This window comes from Cyanistes caeruleus, chromosome 11 (assembly GCF_971803275.1).
Source record: "Cyanistes caeruleus chromosome 11, bCyaCae1.hap1.1, whole genome shotgun sequence".
Taxonomy (NCBI): Eukaryota; Metazoa; Chordata; class Aves; order Passeriformes; family Paridae; genus Cyanistes; species Cyanistes caeruleus.
The window spans coordinates 12464724-12481318 of NC_141711.1; the positions used below are offsets into that span (position 1 = coordinate 12464724).

A 16595-nucleotide genomic window follows, 5' to 3' on the forward strand; every position below is an offset into this window, starting at 1 on the left:
CAAGGGGCTACACCCAAAACGAACGATGGTCACAAGTTTTTTCAGACAGATGTAAGTTTGGTCCATTTACATACCAGGGGTTAATCCTCCAATTACAGCTTCAGGTAATGAAGTCATATTCCCTCAGTTTGCTCCTCCCCAGTCCACTTGTTTATACTTTTTGGGGCCTGAGGCTGTAAGGTGTCCTTGGATCAGGCCCAGAGGGATTGTTCTGTCTAACCAAAATGTGAAGACCATTAACTACACTTTATATGGAGTTTAGATTATGCACTAATGCACTACAGGATTAGAAAAATACAGAGGCTAAAATCTTAAGGCATCAGAATGTTCTTCACCTTTCCACAGCTTTGCTTCCCTGAGTGCACAGCACTTTGATCTGTGCCTTAAACTGAAGTTGTGGATCTGCATAATTCCTTGACTTTGATTTTTATTTTTTTTTAATTGGAATTCTGTTTCTTGGTCAATTCCTATAATACTTCTATATTATGTAGTTTGTACTGCTCTTTAGTTTTAACTATTTGAACAGTAACTTTCTTTACATTTGATCATAAAAGCTGTTACAGTTATTTTCATATTGCAGAAAATAAAATTAATCTTTTATTTTTCCAAGCTGGTTGATGACACTAATACTACAAGGAAAACAATGCACTATGCACTAAAACCAGGTATGAATTCTGTTTTTTAAACAGCATACTATATTTACTGTATTAATTTAGATTCAGTTTTAATGATGTTGGAAATAAGTCTCTATTTGACCTTTGTTTGCCATAATCTAGACTATTGAGATAATTGTGCTTTGCTTTTTTGACCTAATGAAAAAAGAGTAGCGATGCACACATGAGCATAGGCATGTGCATCTCTGTATATTTATACTTAGTGGACTTTAGATCAATCCATGATTGGAAATCTTTGTGGGAAAGTGGCTTTTGTTTTATATGTGGGTATGAGGAATGATAACTTTGATTGCATTCAGCTGAGAGTGCAGTAGTGTGGAAATACTGTAATGAAACTGTGGGAGCAGCCTAAACACATCACCTGTGTCCTTCAGCACCAAACCCAGCGGGCTGGAGAACCTGTCAGGAGAATGCTTCACATGCCCATGGATCTGACCTGTTTCTGAGAAGCTGAACAGAGATTTCAGAGTGTAACTGCAGCCTCAAAACAGCCACAGATGGATAAAGTGCACTGAATCCTAACGCACATTGCTGCAGGAAGTCAGTTCTTTCCAAGTGGCAAGTTCAGCATCCTGGAACCAAAATATGTCAGGTCCAAATGACCACTGCATATCTCATCAAAACTATTTACACAGGGCTGTTCTCCTGGTGTGAGTTGGAGCTCTTGTTGCTTGTGAGAGTCACTCTGATGCTGTGGCAGTGGGGCAACCACCATAAAACCTAATTTGAAATGGAACAGAAAATGATATTGGAGCCTCCTGTATCTTTGACAATACACTGATAATAGAGTACTGCAACAGTTTTGCATTCCCAGTGTGAAGATTTGTTTAGATGATTGTAATGCAGCTTATTTGCATGTTGCTAATTCTGCTTTCTTTTTCCAAGTGCACTCCCCGTGGGCTGGCCCGATCAGAGCCATTGCCATTACAGTCCCTTTGGTTGTCATCTCTGCATTTGCCACGCTTTTCACAGTGATGTGCCGCAAGAAACAGCAAGGTAAGAGGGTTTATTCAGTACAAAGTTACATTTAAAGATATGCTTTTGCAACCCAAACAGTTTTAATTGGTAGATTAATTCCAGAAATACCTTTATCTGAAAAACTTTCTTTTCTCTTTCTCTGTTCTTCCTTCTCTCAGCTTTTTGTGTATTGAAACTTCTAGCAAATTCTTAACAAGTGCTTGATGGTAATTGGTTGCCTAGACAGTATTGTATCACAGATCAAGAATTCACTATAGAAAGGAGAGAACAAAAGCAATATTGGAAAATACTTTTTATTTCATATTTCTTTTTCTTTGAAAAAGTACTACGTGGCCATGTAGATTACAAACAGATTTGTAAATGGATATGTTTTAAACATTCCCTTTTTTTGCTCAGAAATATCTAATTCATATTTATTTTAAATCAGAAGGAAAGTAAAGCCATGTGATGTCAATACAATTCACAGTGCTGTCTGGAATACTATCTACAGCTGCTATTCCAGATTTTCTCACTTTCCTGGAAGTTGTCTTTACCTTTCATTCTAAGCCATCTTCCTAAATTTACTCTAAGCCCTGCTTGCAGATGTTTTTAGATTCCATCCCTCCTTGCTGACTACTTCTCTGTATCCAGGAGCTGGCAAGCAGCACTTGATACATTTAAACGTTAAAAATATATTGGCTTTTTGTACTGAATTTAGAGAATCATGTGGTTTCACGAATAATGGAAAAAGAGATTACTTCTCCAAACCTTGCATATCTGTGTTATCCACCTGAATTTTGGCACAGAGATATACTGCAAGTGCTATATGCCAGCTGGGTTAAATCCTTTTACCTTCTGGTCTTCTGTAGTTATCCTTTTGCTCACAGCTAGCACAGTTCCAACAAAAAACCCAGACAAATCACTGAATATTTGTCTACAGAGAGTTGTTCCAGAATAGTTATTCCTGATGAATTGTTCTGAATTGAATCCCTAGATGGATATTTGTATTTTGAAATACTCATACTTTATTCCAAATTAGCTTGATCAGCTGTAGAACTAGATTGAATTAGTGTGGCATAAGGCCAGACTTTCATTTCCAGCATAAAAGCATCTATGCAAGGAAAGAAGCACTAATAGCTATTTTGATTTAAATTAATCATATCTTAATTTGAATTAATGTCAGATTAACATCCAAACATGGGTGTGTGTATATATACACTAGAGAAATCTTGTATGATATCCAAAAGGGTCTGTGTACCTAGAGTTTAGTATTCCTACCTGGATTATGTTGTGGTTTGTGTTTTTTTAACAAGAGACTTTGTTAGACAGGAAACTCTTGAATGAATCTTTTAAGTTTGTAGTATTTAAACAGAGATTTGAAGACTGTTGAAGCTGAATAAAGGTGAAACAACCTCATTCTATCTATAAAATAAACCTTCCTTGTGTTTTCTGAGTCGGACAGAAATAACTGCACATTTAACTTTGAAAGTGTATTCCACATGCAGCAGCTCTTAAGCTGGATAAATAGAGTGTGTGCAACTTTTCTTTTTCAGGACAGAAAGGCAAGAAAAATCTTTAGAAAATAAAACAAAAATATTACTGTATGCATTAGTAAAGAGCCTACAAAAGTAATTAAAATCCAAAACAAAATTAAGCTTTATAGTATGAACTCTCTTTTCTTTTGCACTTTAGAAAATATATACTCCCATCTAGATGAGGAGAGCTCAGAATCTTCAGCATATGCTGCAGGTCTCCATGTGGAAAGACTTCGTCCCCGGCCAAAAGTGTTCATCTGCTATTCCAGTAAAGATTGCCAGAAACACATTAATGTCATCCAGTGCTTTGCTTATTTTCTTCAGGACTTCTGTGGCTGTGAGGTAAACTCAATATTTCATATGAAAACAACTTTTCCTTAATTGAAACAGCAATCCCAAAATTCTGTGCTTGTAAAGTAGGTATTTCAGTCACTCCTTTCCACAGAGATAACCTTAGTTATTTTTCTTAATATTGGCTATATGAATTTTCTTCACTTCATCCAGTGTAAAAAAAACCAAAACAACCCAAACCAGAAGAGTAGTAGAAGATCATTATTTCATGACTTTCATTCAGCCATGTTTAGCTTGCTTTGAATGAAGTGCTTTTTCTGTTCAGTAGGTCGTACATCTTTATAGTCAGCAGCCACAGAGGTATCGTCTACCTGATGTACTTTGGTATTCCTAAAGTGTGTTTTGTATTGTAATTTAAAAGAAGTAGAATTTATCAAGACTGCTACTCATAGAGCAAAAACTGCATTATTAAGATTACTTGTTGACAGCATGTACTTACTAATTGATCTTTATTTTTTGCTTCCCTTCTGTTCCATTAATACTGTAAAATCAGCAACTTCTTTTTTTTTTCTTTCTTGTTTTTATTTGAAAGATATGAGAGAGACATTCAAATTGCTACTTTGAATGAGTAGGCTTAGACATCCTGCTGCTGTCTAAAATAGAATCAATATGTGACCAGTTTTTCACTTTTCAGCTGGAAAAAGGCTGGACAATTGTTGCTCTCTTTGCTCTGCATTTTCCCTCCTGCCCCCGGGATATGAACAGGATGAGCTGGAGCTGGGTTTCATTACAGCAACTCTGCTCTCTGGTGACCAAACACAGAAACACAGTCAAGGCCTCATGTGTTTGGTGGGGATTGTCACAGCTTTTTCCTCTGTTTAGAATAGTTCAAGATAAACTATTTTACAAGTAACTTAGTTGAAACCCCTTTTAGAGATGTGCTTTAGACCTGCTACACTGCTCCTCTTTGGAATAGTGTTGAGATGAGCTCTTACTGCTCTAACCATGGAATGTATGGTCTCAGGCATCAAAACAAAATTTATATAACAAAATATTGATAGCACCTATGTACAGAAATAATATATGTTGTTACTAAAGCTGTGGAATTTAATATAAAAAGTGATGCTTAATTCATAGCAGAAGAGTTGCACAGGTATTTTTCATATGGAATTGAAAAGTTTTCTCATAAAGGATAAAACCAGTGGCATTTAACAGCCATTTAAAATAATAATTTGTCCATAATAAAATCCTTTCTCACAGATAGCAGGTCACACAGGATTTTGCAGACCAAAACCAAAACCAGACACAAAACTTCCTTTATCTCCCAAGCAGCAGTAAAATGACCTCTCCTCCTCCATGCATGGGTGAGAGTTGTCTGTTTGGAAGGAGCTGACAGTGATCATCCAGTCCAACTGACAGAGCTTATCAGGCAGGATCACTTTCTTCCTGTAGCCAACCATGTGGCAGCAGTTTTCAGGAGTTCTTGTGTTCTGGGCATTCACCTACTCTGTCTTCTGATGGAGCAAAGTTTTCCACACAGCTATGGGTGACACAGCAGACCAAAATTTTTGTTCTCTGGAAAAATACTTCATAGAAGGATTTATGAAGGATTTCTAAGAGGTTTAGATGTGTGCCTATCATGCAAGTTTTTTACATCTGTTTTTTTTCTGTTACCCTACTCCTCATTCCTTCTGTGAGATAAAGCATTGTGTCCCTCATCTTGGTGTCCACAAGCATTTCAGATCATGTAGAATGGTCAGAACGCTTGACTATGTTTAAAATAAGTATATAGTATATAATATAGTATAAAAGTATGTAAGTATATAAGTATATATATAGTATATAAGTATATAAGTATATATACTTATATACTATATATAAGTATAGTATATAATATAGGATAAAATTTTCAGAGCTTTCTCATCAGATAAAACTGCTGTTGTTTTGCATCCTAACCGGAAGGTCTTGATATTATAGGCACTAATTATGTTTTGATCTAGATATGAAAATTCTTTGCATCACACTTCATTAATATGCAAGGATGATAAGTGAATATGGCACTTAGGGGCATGGTTCAGTGGTAGACTTGGCAGGGCTGTGTGAATGGTTGGATTTGACCTTAAAGGTCTTTTTCAATCTAAACAATTCTGTGATTCTGTTACTTCCGCTACATTCAGCACATTATGGACCCAGACATACAATAGTAAATTGTTTGAAGCAAGCACAATTGTTTATTGTGGATTGATTGATTACAAGTTTGCACTTGTAATTTACTTGATCCAGCCACGTTTATATGTGTTTTTATGTTCTTTTTATTCCCCAAGAAATATTGCTGTGTATCAGATCCATAGTGCTCTTTTCTTAAAGAACCACTTGGATTTATATATATAAAACCGAATATCAACCAGAATTTTTTTTTTTCTTTTCTAGGTGGCTTTAGATTTGTGGGAAGATCTGAAAAACTGTAAAGAAGATCAGAAGGAGTGGCTTATTAAAAAAATAAACGAGTCCCAGTTTATCATCATTGTATGTTCCAAAGGAATGAAATACTTTGTTGAAAAAAAGAACTGGAAGCACAGAGGAGTAACCAAAGATGCAGGAAAAGGAGAACTCTTTCTCTTTGCTGTGTTTACTGTTGCAGAGAAGCTTCGTCAGGCAAAGCAGAATTCAGCTGACCTCTGCAAGTTCATTGCAGTCTACTTTGATTACTCCTGTGAGGGAGACATCCCTGCTATTCTGGATCTAAGCACAAAATACAAACTCATGGACAATCTCCCCCAGCTCTATTCACACTTACATTCCAGAGATCTTAGTGTACAGGATTCAGAGGTGTTTCCTGTTAACATTAGCAAAAGGAATTATTTCAGGAGTAAATCTGGGAGGTCCCTTTATGTTGCTATTTGCAATATGCATCAGTTCATTGATGAGGAACCAGATTGGTTTGAGAAACAATTCATTCCCTTCCCTCCACCTTCTTTACACTACTCGGAGCCTGTCATGGAAAAGTTTGATTCAGGCTTGGTTTTAAATGACTTGGTGAATAAACAGGTGATGGATGGTGATTTTTATCTGAAAACAGATTTAAACATTTCAGTAGGGAATTCAGACTCTCACTGTATAATTCAGCACTTAAACCTTGGAGAAGATATAGAAACTCAGGACATTCAAGGTGGTGGCAACTCTGTTCTTCAGCCACTGTTACATGTTGTTAAAGCTTCAAATCTGAAAGACATGCCTCGAGATTCTGGAATCTATGATTCATCTGTTCCTTCATCTGAATTATCTTTACCTTTAATGGAAGGACTATTGACAGACCAAATGGAAACGTCTTCCATTACAGGAAGTGTTTCTTCATCGTCAGGTTTAGGTAAGACACAGCAGTGTTTCAAAACTTATATTCAGTTACTGTGCACGTTTCTGCCATCTTCAGATAGGCAAGGTAATATGTGAGGAGCCATATAGAAGGTTGCAGAGAAAGGTAAACATTGTATAAAGATGGTAAAACAGGTAGAGTAGCTTCAGAAAAATGGATCTTTTTCTAAACTTACAATGTGCGGAGGAAATCTTAGCTAGGTAGGATTTCACTAAAATTCTATTAATATGTTACTGCTCATTAATTGACCTATTCTTGGAGAGATAGCTTCTTCCTTCCAGGGACTCCTTGGCAGCTGGGATTTCAGCTGACAGCTGTGTCTTGTAATCAAGAGGGTGATATGATGAAGCATTTTCACAGCCAGCCATAAATCTAAACCTGACATCCTATTTTGCAGCAGCACATACTGGATCTTTTAGGGATATTGTCTGTACTGTGGTTAACTCAAGTTTCAGAATGACATCAGGCTTCTCACCAGATACAGGGCTGGGGAATGAACAAATGGGTTTCAGTGGAGGAATTTAAATGCTTGGAAGACACTCTCCAGAATAGATACCCAGCTCAGATGTCTGCAGTTAGAAGGTGTAAATTTTGCCTCAAGCTGTATGAAAAAACTGATCTAATCTTAGTAGTTATAGGATACTGAACTGGCATCACAACTGCCTCAGCATGGAATGTTCCAGCAATTGTATTGTATGGCAAAACTGCTCTTTGCTGAGATTTTCCTTAAGCAGCTACAACAGGTGAATATTGCATTTTGATGGTTGTATCCTGTTCTGCTTTCTGGAATGAGTATTGACAGTGCATTAACTAGACTTTTCTCTTGGGTAAAGGAATTTTTTATTCTTAGTAAGATAATTCATAACTAATGCTTGATGCCAGAATTAGCTTGGAGGGCGAGAATGCAAATGCTGATTTACAGATATAGCACCTGTATTTATCAGCTAGATAGTCTATATAACTAAATAGTTAAATTCTGAAAAAAACTTCAGGTGGGAAAAAATATAGATTTACTGATTTAGTTAATTAAGTTTACAATTACTCTGTTTTCAAAATTAAAACTATATTTTTTTGTTTCCTACCATCTTCTAACTTAGCCTTTTCTCACATCTGTGGGAAAAATTACAGATGTAATTACCTCTGTAAAGGTTCTAGTGAAAGTCGGATGGGAGTTGAAAATGTATGGCCTTCCTGTAAGAATGCTTTCCTAGTGTGCCCCTCCTGATTCAATTACTGAGCTGTCAGCTGGGTATCCCAGCTGCAAGGAGGCACTGGAAGAAAGAGGCAGTCTTTCCAGTAATTAATTCTCAAGTCACATACCCCCTGGTTAACATGCTTCAGCTGTAGAGGTTAAACGTTAGAGCTCTTGCTGATAGAGTTGCATCTTAACACTCATGTTCCAACATCTTAAGAAACCACAATAATTTCTGCCATTTTCCCAATTACTGTCCTCATCCAAAAGCACCACCTTGACACTCCCCCAAACCTCTTTCCCCCAAACAGCAGTCCTGATGAGATACAGGGTACAAAGGAGACAGTGTCTGAAACTGAGCATCATCTGCCTTTTGGAGAGCAACCCATTAAATTTCTTCAGTGTCCCAGACATTCAAAACACTTAGAGCACTACTATTTATATGCATACGAATGAGAGGAGTAAATAGAATTTTTTAGCTTTTATTCTTGTTCTGAGAGAGACACACATCCAAAATACTGCTCTGAATTCACCCTATATTTCAGTTTTTTACTTACTTTACCTGTTACTTGGTCAGAACAAATGTGAATAGCTCTGACATTTAGCATCTCAAAAGAGGATCTTTATTTTCTTCCTTAAAGAACGGTTTGGTAGAAGTTTGAGAATAAAAGTCCTAAATCACATAATTTATAATCCTTTCTATCTTTCAGGGCAGTTCCTGAGCAGGCTAGTGGTCTGCACAGTAAAGATTCTCAAAGAGATCATCATATTTGGCATCCTCAACTGGAGTTCAAACCAGTTTAATTTTGAGGAAGTACCAACAGCTAAACCTTTACTAGGTCTATTCACTAATAAGGTCTTCCCTAAGAAATCATACCTGGGAAGAAAATCAGTATTGTATCTCTAGATAATGTTTTGCTGAGCATGATAGCCTCAGGAGTATATGACAAGATAGTGCAGAGGCTTTTCATAAGTTTTGTTTGCATTGCTTCTGAAATGTTGACCAAGTACAAAAATCACTCTTTTAATTAATGAGCTTCACTTTTCTTTTTTTTTTTTTCCCCCTTTTATAGGAGAAGAAGAACCTCCTCTAATGACTGCTACAAAATTCTTAGTGCCTGGAATATGTAAAGCAGAACTTCATTGCCACATCCACGCTGATGAACTGCAAGCAATTGCTCCTTTATAATACATTACAATGTTGTTATGCATTGCCACTTTATCAACAGCCTCTGTTTGTGCTTTAACTACCACACTGTCTCAGCACCAAATCTACTTGAAGGAACAAACTGCCCCTGAAGAAGATCTGTTATTCCATTTTTTGTGGCCAGTAAACTTGAATCTGTTGGTCTTTTTATAAAAACTCTTTCATGAGTTGAAAAATGTAGCATGGAAAAATAGAAGAGCATACATTTAAAATTGTTCCTGTTATAATTTAAATGTCTTGAAATTACACTGTTTACACATGCCGTAATCAAAATTTACTATTTTTTGCTAGGAATAACTTTGCAACTGGACATAAAATTTGAACATTAAGCCTAAGTAAATTTTGTAGTTGAGCCTCTAGTTTTAAGTGCTGATGTACTTGACGGCAGGAGTGTTGTAGTGAATGAGAACAGGATTTTTTTCAGAAGCAAGATAAAATGCCAAAGGTGAGATCAAGAAATTCTCCATCAGAAAAAAAAATATTTTCTCTTCAAAATGTTTGAGCTCTTTTCCTCAGTCTCCTTTTCCCAGATGTTAATGTGTCTCAGTATTTAATTTCAGTGCATGTCTCCCTCTTCTGCATTAATGGCCTGTCTCTCCTCCACAGTCTGCCTGTGGTGACTCACATACAGCACCATACTGAGGCTGAAGGATCACTCTTAGAATAGACAAAAATACAGGTCCTCCATATGTTGAGTGATACCATGGAAACAAAGTTTCCTATTTTCTTCCTGAAGGGCAAATATAAAGAATAAAGAGATGGGAGAAGGAAGACCATATTTTATATTGAAGATATTAATGGTTTGTTCAGCCATGAGAGACGTGTGCTTTATGGGGGCTCATATTATCATTTGAGGACATGATGCTACAAAACCACCTGGAGTAAAGCAAGCCAAGACAAGCACTTAACAGGCAGGAATACTTTGTCTTGAGCCAAGCAGTAAACAGCACCCAGTGAGTTATTTTGCAGTTTACACTACTTACCATCACTTTGTGTACTGTCTCTAGTGTTATATTAAGGAAAAATGCAAAAACCACCACTGGCTGTGTTTATCTGCTGATACCGAGCCCACATGTTTCCTGCAGTGACCAGGTGGGTAAATCTTCATCCAAAATGTCCCTCCTGTTTCCAAGCAGCAACTTTTCTGAAGTTAAATGCATCTCTGTAGCTGCAGTTCCAGGCACTAGTACAGTAAGCATGGAAACAGCAAATACTAAAGGACACCTCACCAATGTGCCTTTGCTTATTCTGGTCACGGAGTCAAATTCTGTCTCATTTAACCTGTATTCACATTCCACTAGCAGGAGGTTTCTTTAAAGATAATTAAGGGAGAACTCAAATACCTCAAATATTCTCTTGCTTTTAATAGATGAGAATTAGACATTAACTGTTACATTTTATTATCCATTTTAATAGCATGAGATAGAACTATTAAGTGATGATTTTGGCTGAGTAGCTGTAAAGCTCGCAGGTTGTTTTCTTGGGTTTTGTTTTGGGTTTCTTTGTATCAGTTGATATTTAATCATTGGAATTTCCAAACAGAGATTGATATTGTTTTCACAGATAGAGTAAGAAAGTGCTGTAACAATTATTTGTGTATAACTGTTAATGGCAGAAATCTGACATGTTTTGCAATTGTAATATGGAATTCTGTGATCATTTGGATCAGCATGTGTTGGATCTGGAGGGCCTTTTCCATTATTGAAATGTTCCTTATTCTCTCTGCTTTCTGAATTTCAAAGAACACTACCTGGAAGACTTCAATTTTACACACATAGTGAATCATTTACTCCTTTAATGGCTTTTTTAAGGCTGTGCCTTGGACCTTATTGAAGGCAAAATTCTCCATGTTTTCCCATTGCTTGAAGGTCAGACAAGGGAGAATTATTTAGAGGTAAATGCGCCTCCACTAAATCCAGTTATGAGGGACGTTGATCTGGTGCAATTCTTGTTTTACTGGAGAAAGGGTTCAGATTGTATAAGAGAAGGCAGAAAGGTGACACAATCTGTGTGCTGTGTGGTGAAGATCTGCTGTGCATAGAAATGCCAAAGCTGCACAATATGAGAAGGAGGAGATGGAGGCAATTTCTTAGCAGTGAGCTGGTGAAGGTAATGCTGCTTCCATCCATGGGAAGTCCCAGCTCATTTACTGTTATTTAATGCTGGGCTAAAGATTGGGAAGATTTCCTTGTTCCGTTCAATTCAGTGGCAGAACTGGTATTTTGAAATGAGATTAAGTTTTTGTCTTGAGCTCTAAGAAAGCTGAGTGTTGAAAAGGGATGAAGGCAGTTGCACAAAGAATCACTTGTCATTAATGATTTTTTTAATTTGTTCAAAATTTGCTGTACAATCTTGCAAAACTTATTTGTTAATTATGAAAAGTCTATGCAGATGACAGTCAAATCTAGGGGTGGGAGGGAAGAAAAATTCCTTTATTCCTTCTTAGCTTAAGGTGGAAGCAGCATATTATATGTACTCAGAAGAAAGACAATATAATTAAGTGAAAATATAGATTAGGATGGCCCACACCTAAAGTTTACAGAAATAAGAGAATACTTAATCTAACTTAGTATAGCTTTTTTATGAAGCCACAGTTCTTAAATAATTAGGTGTTGTGTATATTGAGGTACTGGAAGAACATAGTACTGAATTGGCAAGAGTTCTTTATGCTGGGAGTAGCAGCAAAAATACTTGTAAAATTATTTTTTTAAAGGTATGTTAACACACATACTAGGGGTTAGCTTACTACTGTTTTCAATTCTAAACATCATGTTAATGGTGAAAAGATCCCTTTAATTTCTGCTACACTCAAGTGTGTGGACATTGGATATTTTATAGTGTATTTTCTGGGAGGGTGAAAAAACATTGGAAAGCTGAAGCCTCAAGATGTGACAGTGTGTTCAACATTTTGAATGAGGAGTATAGATGCCATAATTTGTTCCTGTCTATGGACACATCAACTGTTGAAAATAGAATGTACCTGACATTTGCAGAAATAATGTTTTATCATACTTTAATTTAGAAGTTAAATACCAAAATAAAATATTTTTGTTCCATTTTATTCATCAGGCTTTTCTTATACTATTAAAAAGAAATGGCTAAAAAGTGCAATGGTTTTATCCTACACACTTTGAGTGCAGTTCTACACAACACACAAGCAGACAGACCTGCTAACTGTTGTTCATGCCCTACAGCTGCGAGGGAAGCAGCTGTTTTGATGGGTCTTTATTATAGTCGAGCAACTCTAAGAAATTTTAACTTCTAAAACTTCTGTATGGGATAGACCGGGTTGAATTTTATTTTATTTTTTAATAAAATTGTGTTAATATGATTTTATGTGATTTTTTTCCCTATATCTTCCCTGAAGGTCTCCTAGCAGTACATGCTTGTTCTGCCTGCCAGGTGAAGCCCATCCACAAAACTGTAATAACTGGGACTGGATTAATTTTGTTGAAGAGGATGTGAGAAATACTTAAGATTTTTATGTGGGGTTTTTTCATCCAGCTGATTTCAAAGCACTGTTCCAGCCAGTAAACCCTGCAAACTCTAATTTTAGGGATAAGCCTTGAAACCACTCTGATTCCTTATGGTGCTCAGGTAAATGAAGGGAATCTAGTTATGGAATGTTAAATATAATAATGTATAATATAATAGACTTAATAGTTACAATAGTAAAAATCCATGCAAGAAGAAATCAACGTCTGGAGAATTTTCTTCAGTAGGTAATAAAAAGACTTAAAGCTATAACAGTTAAGGCCAGTTTACAGAAATCAAACTTTTTTCCAGAGTCTCCTGGTAGGGTCACAGGCCTTGGCAATAGATGGCAGAGTGAACTAGTGTGAGTGAGTATATGGAATGCTGTCCTGTTGGGCTGCTGATTTAGTTGGAATTCTAACTATTTAGTTGCTACTGGTGTGCAAAAAGATCTGCTTGAAGAGAGGCAGTGTTGTTGATTACATGAGTCAGGTAAGATTGTTTCATGGCAGTCCATCCATCTGGCATTTTTTTCTCCGCAGGGGAAGTGTGTGTCTGTGGTTGCACGTAATTCTAAACTCTCTAACACATCTGCTCCCTGTGCAAATTCTGTATTAACCCTTTAACTGTAAATCAACATCAAATTGCTCACAAAACTTGCTCTGAATTTTTTTAATAGCTAGTCAGGTTTATGTGATGAGATTTTACTCAGCCTAAAGTACTTTGCTATTGATGATCATAATGCATTTTCATAGGAACACAACATTTCTTCCGTTTCTTCAGTATTACATTTCTTAATAGCCATAGAATCCTAAATTGTACCAAGGGCTTGGGAAACTGATACAGTGTTTTTTCTGTTTTAAACTAAATTAACCTTTAGAGGCTGTCTTTCATAGGAATATTGACTACTTCCAATAACTGCAAGTCAGGAGTTTTTCATTACCTTTGACATTACAGTAAAAAGACAGATCAAACCTAAAAACAGAAGTCACCTTCTTCATGGTTAAAAAAAAATATTTCTAACCCAATTACAGAGGATTAAACTTGTCAAATTGGATGTCTTGCATAGTAAAAGGGAAAATTGAACACTTGGAGAATGGGCTTATTTATTTATTTTTCACATAGTTGCCAAACTAAGCTGTGTTTTAAAGAAAAAAGTTTGCAGAAGGATTTTACATTGAGGAATGTGCCAGGAATATTTTCAGGGCAGCAAACTGTCTGGTGAAAATAATTTCTGGTACAAGTTGTAGAACTAATATCACAAAGTAAAAGTGGTTTTTGGTAACATTCTTTAGGCCTTTCCAGAAGGCCGTGGCCACACCGATTTCAGTAATGCTTTATTTCTCAGGTGATTCAACCAAACTCAATGGGTCTGGTTATGAAATCAGATACTGATGATGGAAATGGGACATAGATCAGATAGATTTTTTCTTTGTAAGTGCACAACTGGTCACATACAGGTCTTGAGCAAGTGTTACTGTCCTGATGTTACATGGAATTGGGTAGGAATTAGATAAGGTATAGGAAGTAGATCACTTGGGAACAGAGGTGGGCTGGTGTCAGCTGAAGGCAGAACACACGGTTTCATGTCTTGGTCTTGAGTAATAATGGTGATTCTTTGAGCAGACTGTGACCAGTCAGTGTATTTGGTTAGAGATTATTGTTGCAGCTTTGGTGTTTTGCAATAACTTGTGTGATGGAACCACAGGGTGCTGGTTCATGTCTCAGAGTTCTGCAGCAAATTGTCTGCTGATGGAGCATGGTGGGAAACAATGGCACAGCAAGAACTGCAGGAGAAGGAAGAGGTAGATTTGGGGCAGATGTTAAGCAATGTTTTATTTCCTTTACAACACCCCACAGAGAACTCTGAAGTGTGAGGTACCTCAGGGCAGACTCTGCAGGGGCCTGTTTCAGCCCCGTAGCACTCCTTGCTGCTATTCCTCTGGAACTGCATTGCTTGATGAGAACCTGGTTTGCAAGAATGACTCCTTTATAATTTTGATGAAAATCTGGAGTGATCTAATTGCTGTCAGTTACATCATACTTATTTCAAAATAATTAAAAGTGAGAATAGAATTAGACCTACTTGTCTTTAGCAATGTCTAATAGAGGGGATGTACCCGTAAAAGCCATGAGTCATCAACAGAAAGGAAACTGTCTGCTCTTTACTGTAGCTTTTGCAAACATGCCAAGGTGTGTTTAGGTGTTAGGAAGGAAGTCACCATCTTTTTGCTTAGGAGTTGGACAATGCTCAGCTACAGAGGGTGGAGTGGGAATACCAGTGACAGTGAATCAGGATAACAGGGCAGGATTTGTGATTCTGAAGTTCCCCACTTTGCTTAGACTGCCTCCAAACCTGAGAAATACCACTACATTTATTTGAATATTCATGTTTTCACCCTTGAATTGGCTTGCTAAACATTTTTAGTATAACAGGTATCACTGTATTTTTAAGATAATGTTTTGGATTGAAATAATAATACATGTAACAGTTGAATTTTATATTTTGCATCCTAAAGAAAATTACATGCTTCCTATGATTTTAAAATGCTGAACAAACAACAATTACAAATTATGTTATATAATATATCATTTTTAAACCCAGGAAATACAAATTAGTAATTACTGAAAAGTGTTCAGTCTCCCTGGACAAGGCTTTTAGTTGATGTGTTTGAGCAGATTCCACTTTATTTTATAATTATAAGTGTTACATCCACTAATTGTTCATTCCCTGTGTGCATAGATAAGTGGAAATTTTGTGGACAGAAGTATCTAAAATAGTCTAAAAGTTAAAGGTCTCTAAACAGAGCATCTCTTCCCATTTCCTGATAATGAATATCAAATTAAGCTTTAAAACAGGGGCCTGGAACTGCCACTTTCTATGACAGACAGGGTAAGTCCAGGATAAAAATGGACATGAACTTACAGCTTGTGCATCTCTGCTTTTGTAACAGGCACTGCCAAACAGAGGGTGGGATGTCTGTTTTCCACTTATCTTTGCTGCAGCTATGACAAAGGCCCAAAGTTTCAGAAACCCATCAGGAACCCATCTGTGAGAAACCTCACACATTTCTCTATTCTGCTATTTATATCAATGCTGCTGGGAGCCCAGGTTTTGCCCATAACCTCGTGTTGCTTAAAACATAAATCCCTGACAGCCAGAAGGCAAGAGAATTGCCAGGTCTCCACACACCTGTGTAATTTATGTGAATTACTCCTTTAAGAGCAGAAAAAAACTCCACCTGTAAACTACTGTGTAAAACTACGATGGCATCTTGATGGCTATTATCCAGTTGAATTGTCCCTGGTTTAAAAATAATTCCACTTAAGAGCTAGTTTCTTTAAATACGAATTTAATTCCAGAATGTTTTCATACAGTGTGGACTTTGGAGATTACTTCAGTATTCCAGCCTGAAGAAATGACATGGAATTAGAGACCTTTACTTAAAGCAAGGTCTGATGTCCATATGCCTCTTCCAAACCCCATTCCTATCCTCAGCAATTAGAAACAACTGAGAGATGAAATCTCTTTGCAAGATGTTGGCTTAGAAAGTAGGGCCAAACCATAGTTAATTATTATTCTGCTGTAAAGTGTTTCTGTGATGAGTTTATTATTGTTTTCCCATTGTCTCTTTTATGTTGACAATGCTACTACTGTGAGAGACCTACCACCTACATTTCATTTGCATTTGTTTTAAAGTGATGTAATTGTAGTATTTATTATTATTATACTGACTTCAGTCACAGAAAATAGGATGATCTTTGCCAGTCACAGTACAAACACAGACTAGAAAGAGTCCCTCATCTAAAGTGCTCATTGTCTACCTCTGTCTTCACGTTCCTATATTTTTCCAGTAAGTCCAGTAGGTCAATAGGGCTTCTGAATGTTTTT

The 16595-nt window shown here is 36.7% G+C and overlaps 1 protein-coding gene across 3 annotated transcripts in view; it reads left to right on the forward strand.

The window, feature by feature from the left end:
* Positions 1-12290, forward strand: part of IL17RD (interleukin 17 receptor D) — a 60792-nt gene extending 48502 nt beyond the window's left edge. For all 3 annotated transcript variants that reach the window (XM_086846805.1, XM_086846804.1, XM_086846806.1), the window contains 5 exons: positions 611-665; positions 1560-1670; positions 3324-3508; positions 5888-6824; positions 9096-12290. In XM_086846805.1, coding sequence (XP_086702931.1) covers positions 611-665; positions 1560-1670; positions 3324-3508; positions 5888-6824; positions 9096-9211 — 1404 coding nt within the window. In that variant the 3' untranslated portion in view covers positions 9212-12290. The remainder of the gene's footprint in view (positions 1-610; positions 666-1559; positions 1671-3323; positions 3509-5887; positions 6825-9095) is intronic.
* The last annotated feature ends 4305 nt before the right edge of the window (positions 12291-16595 follow it).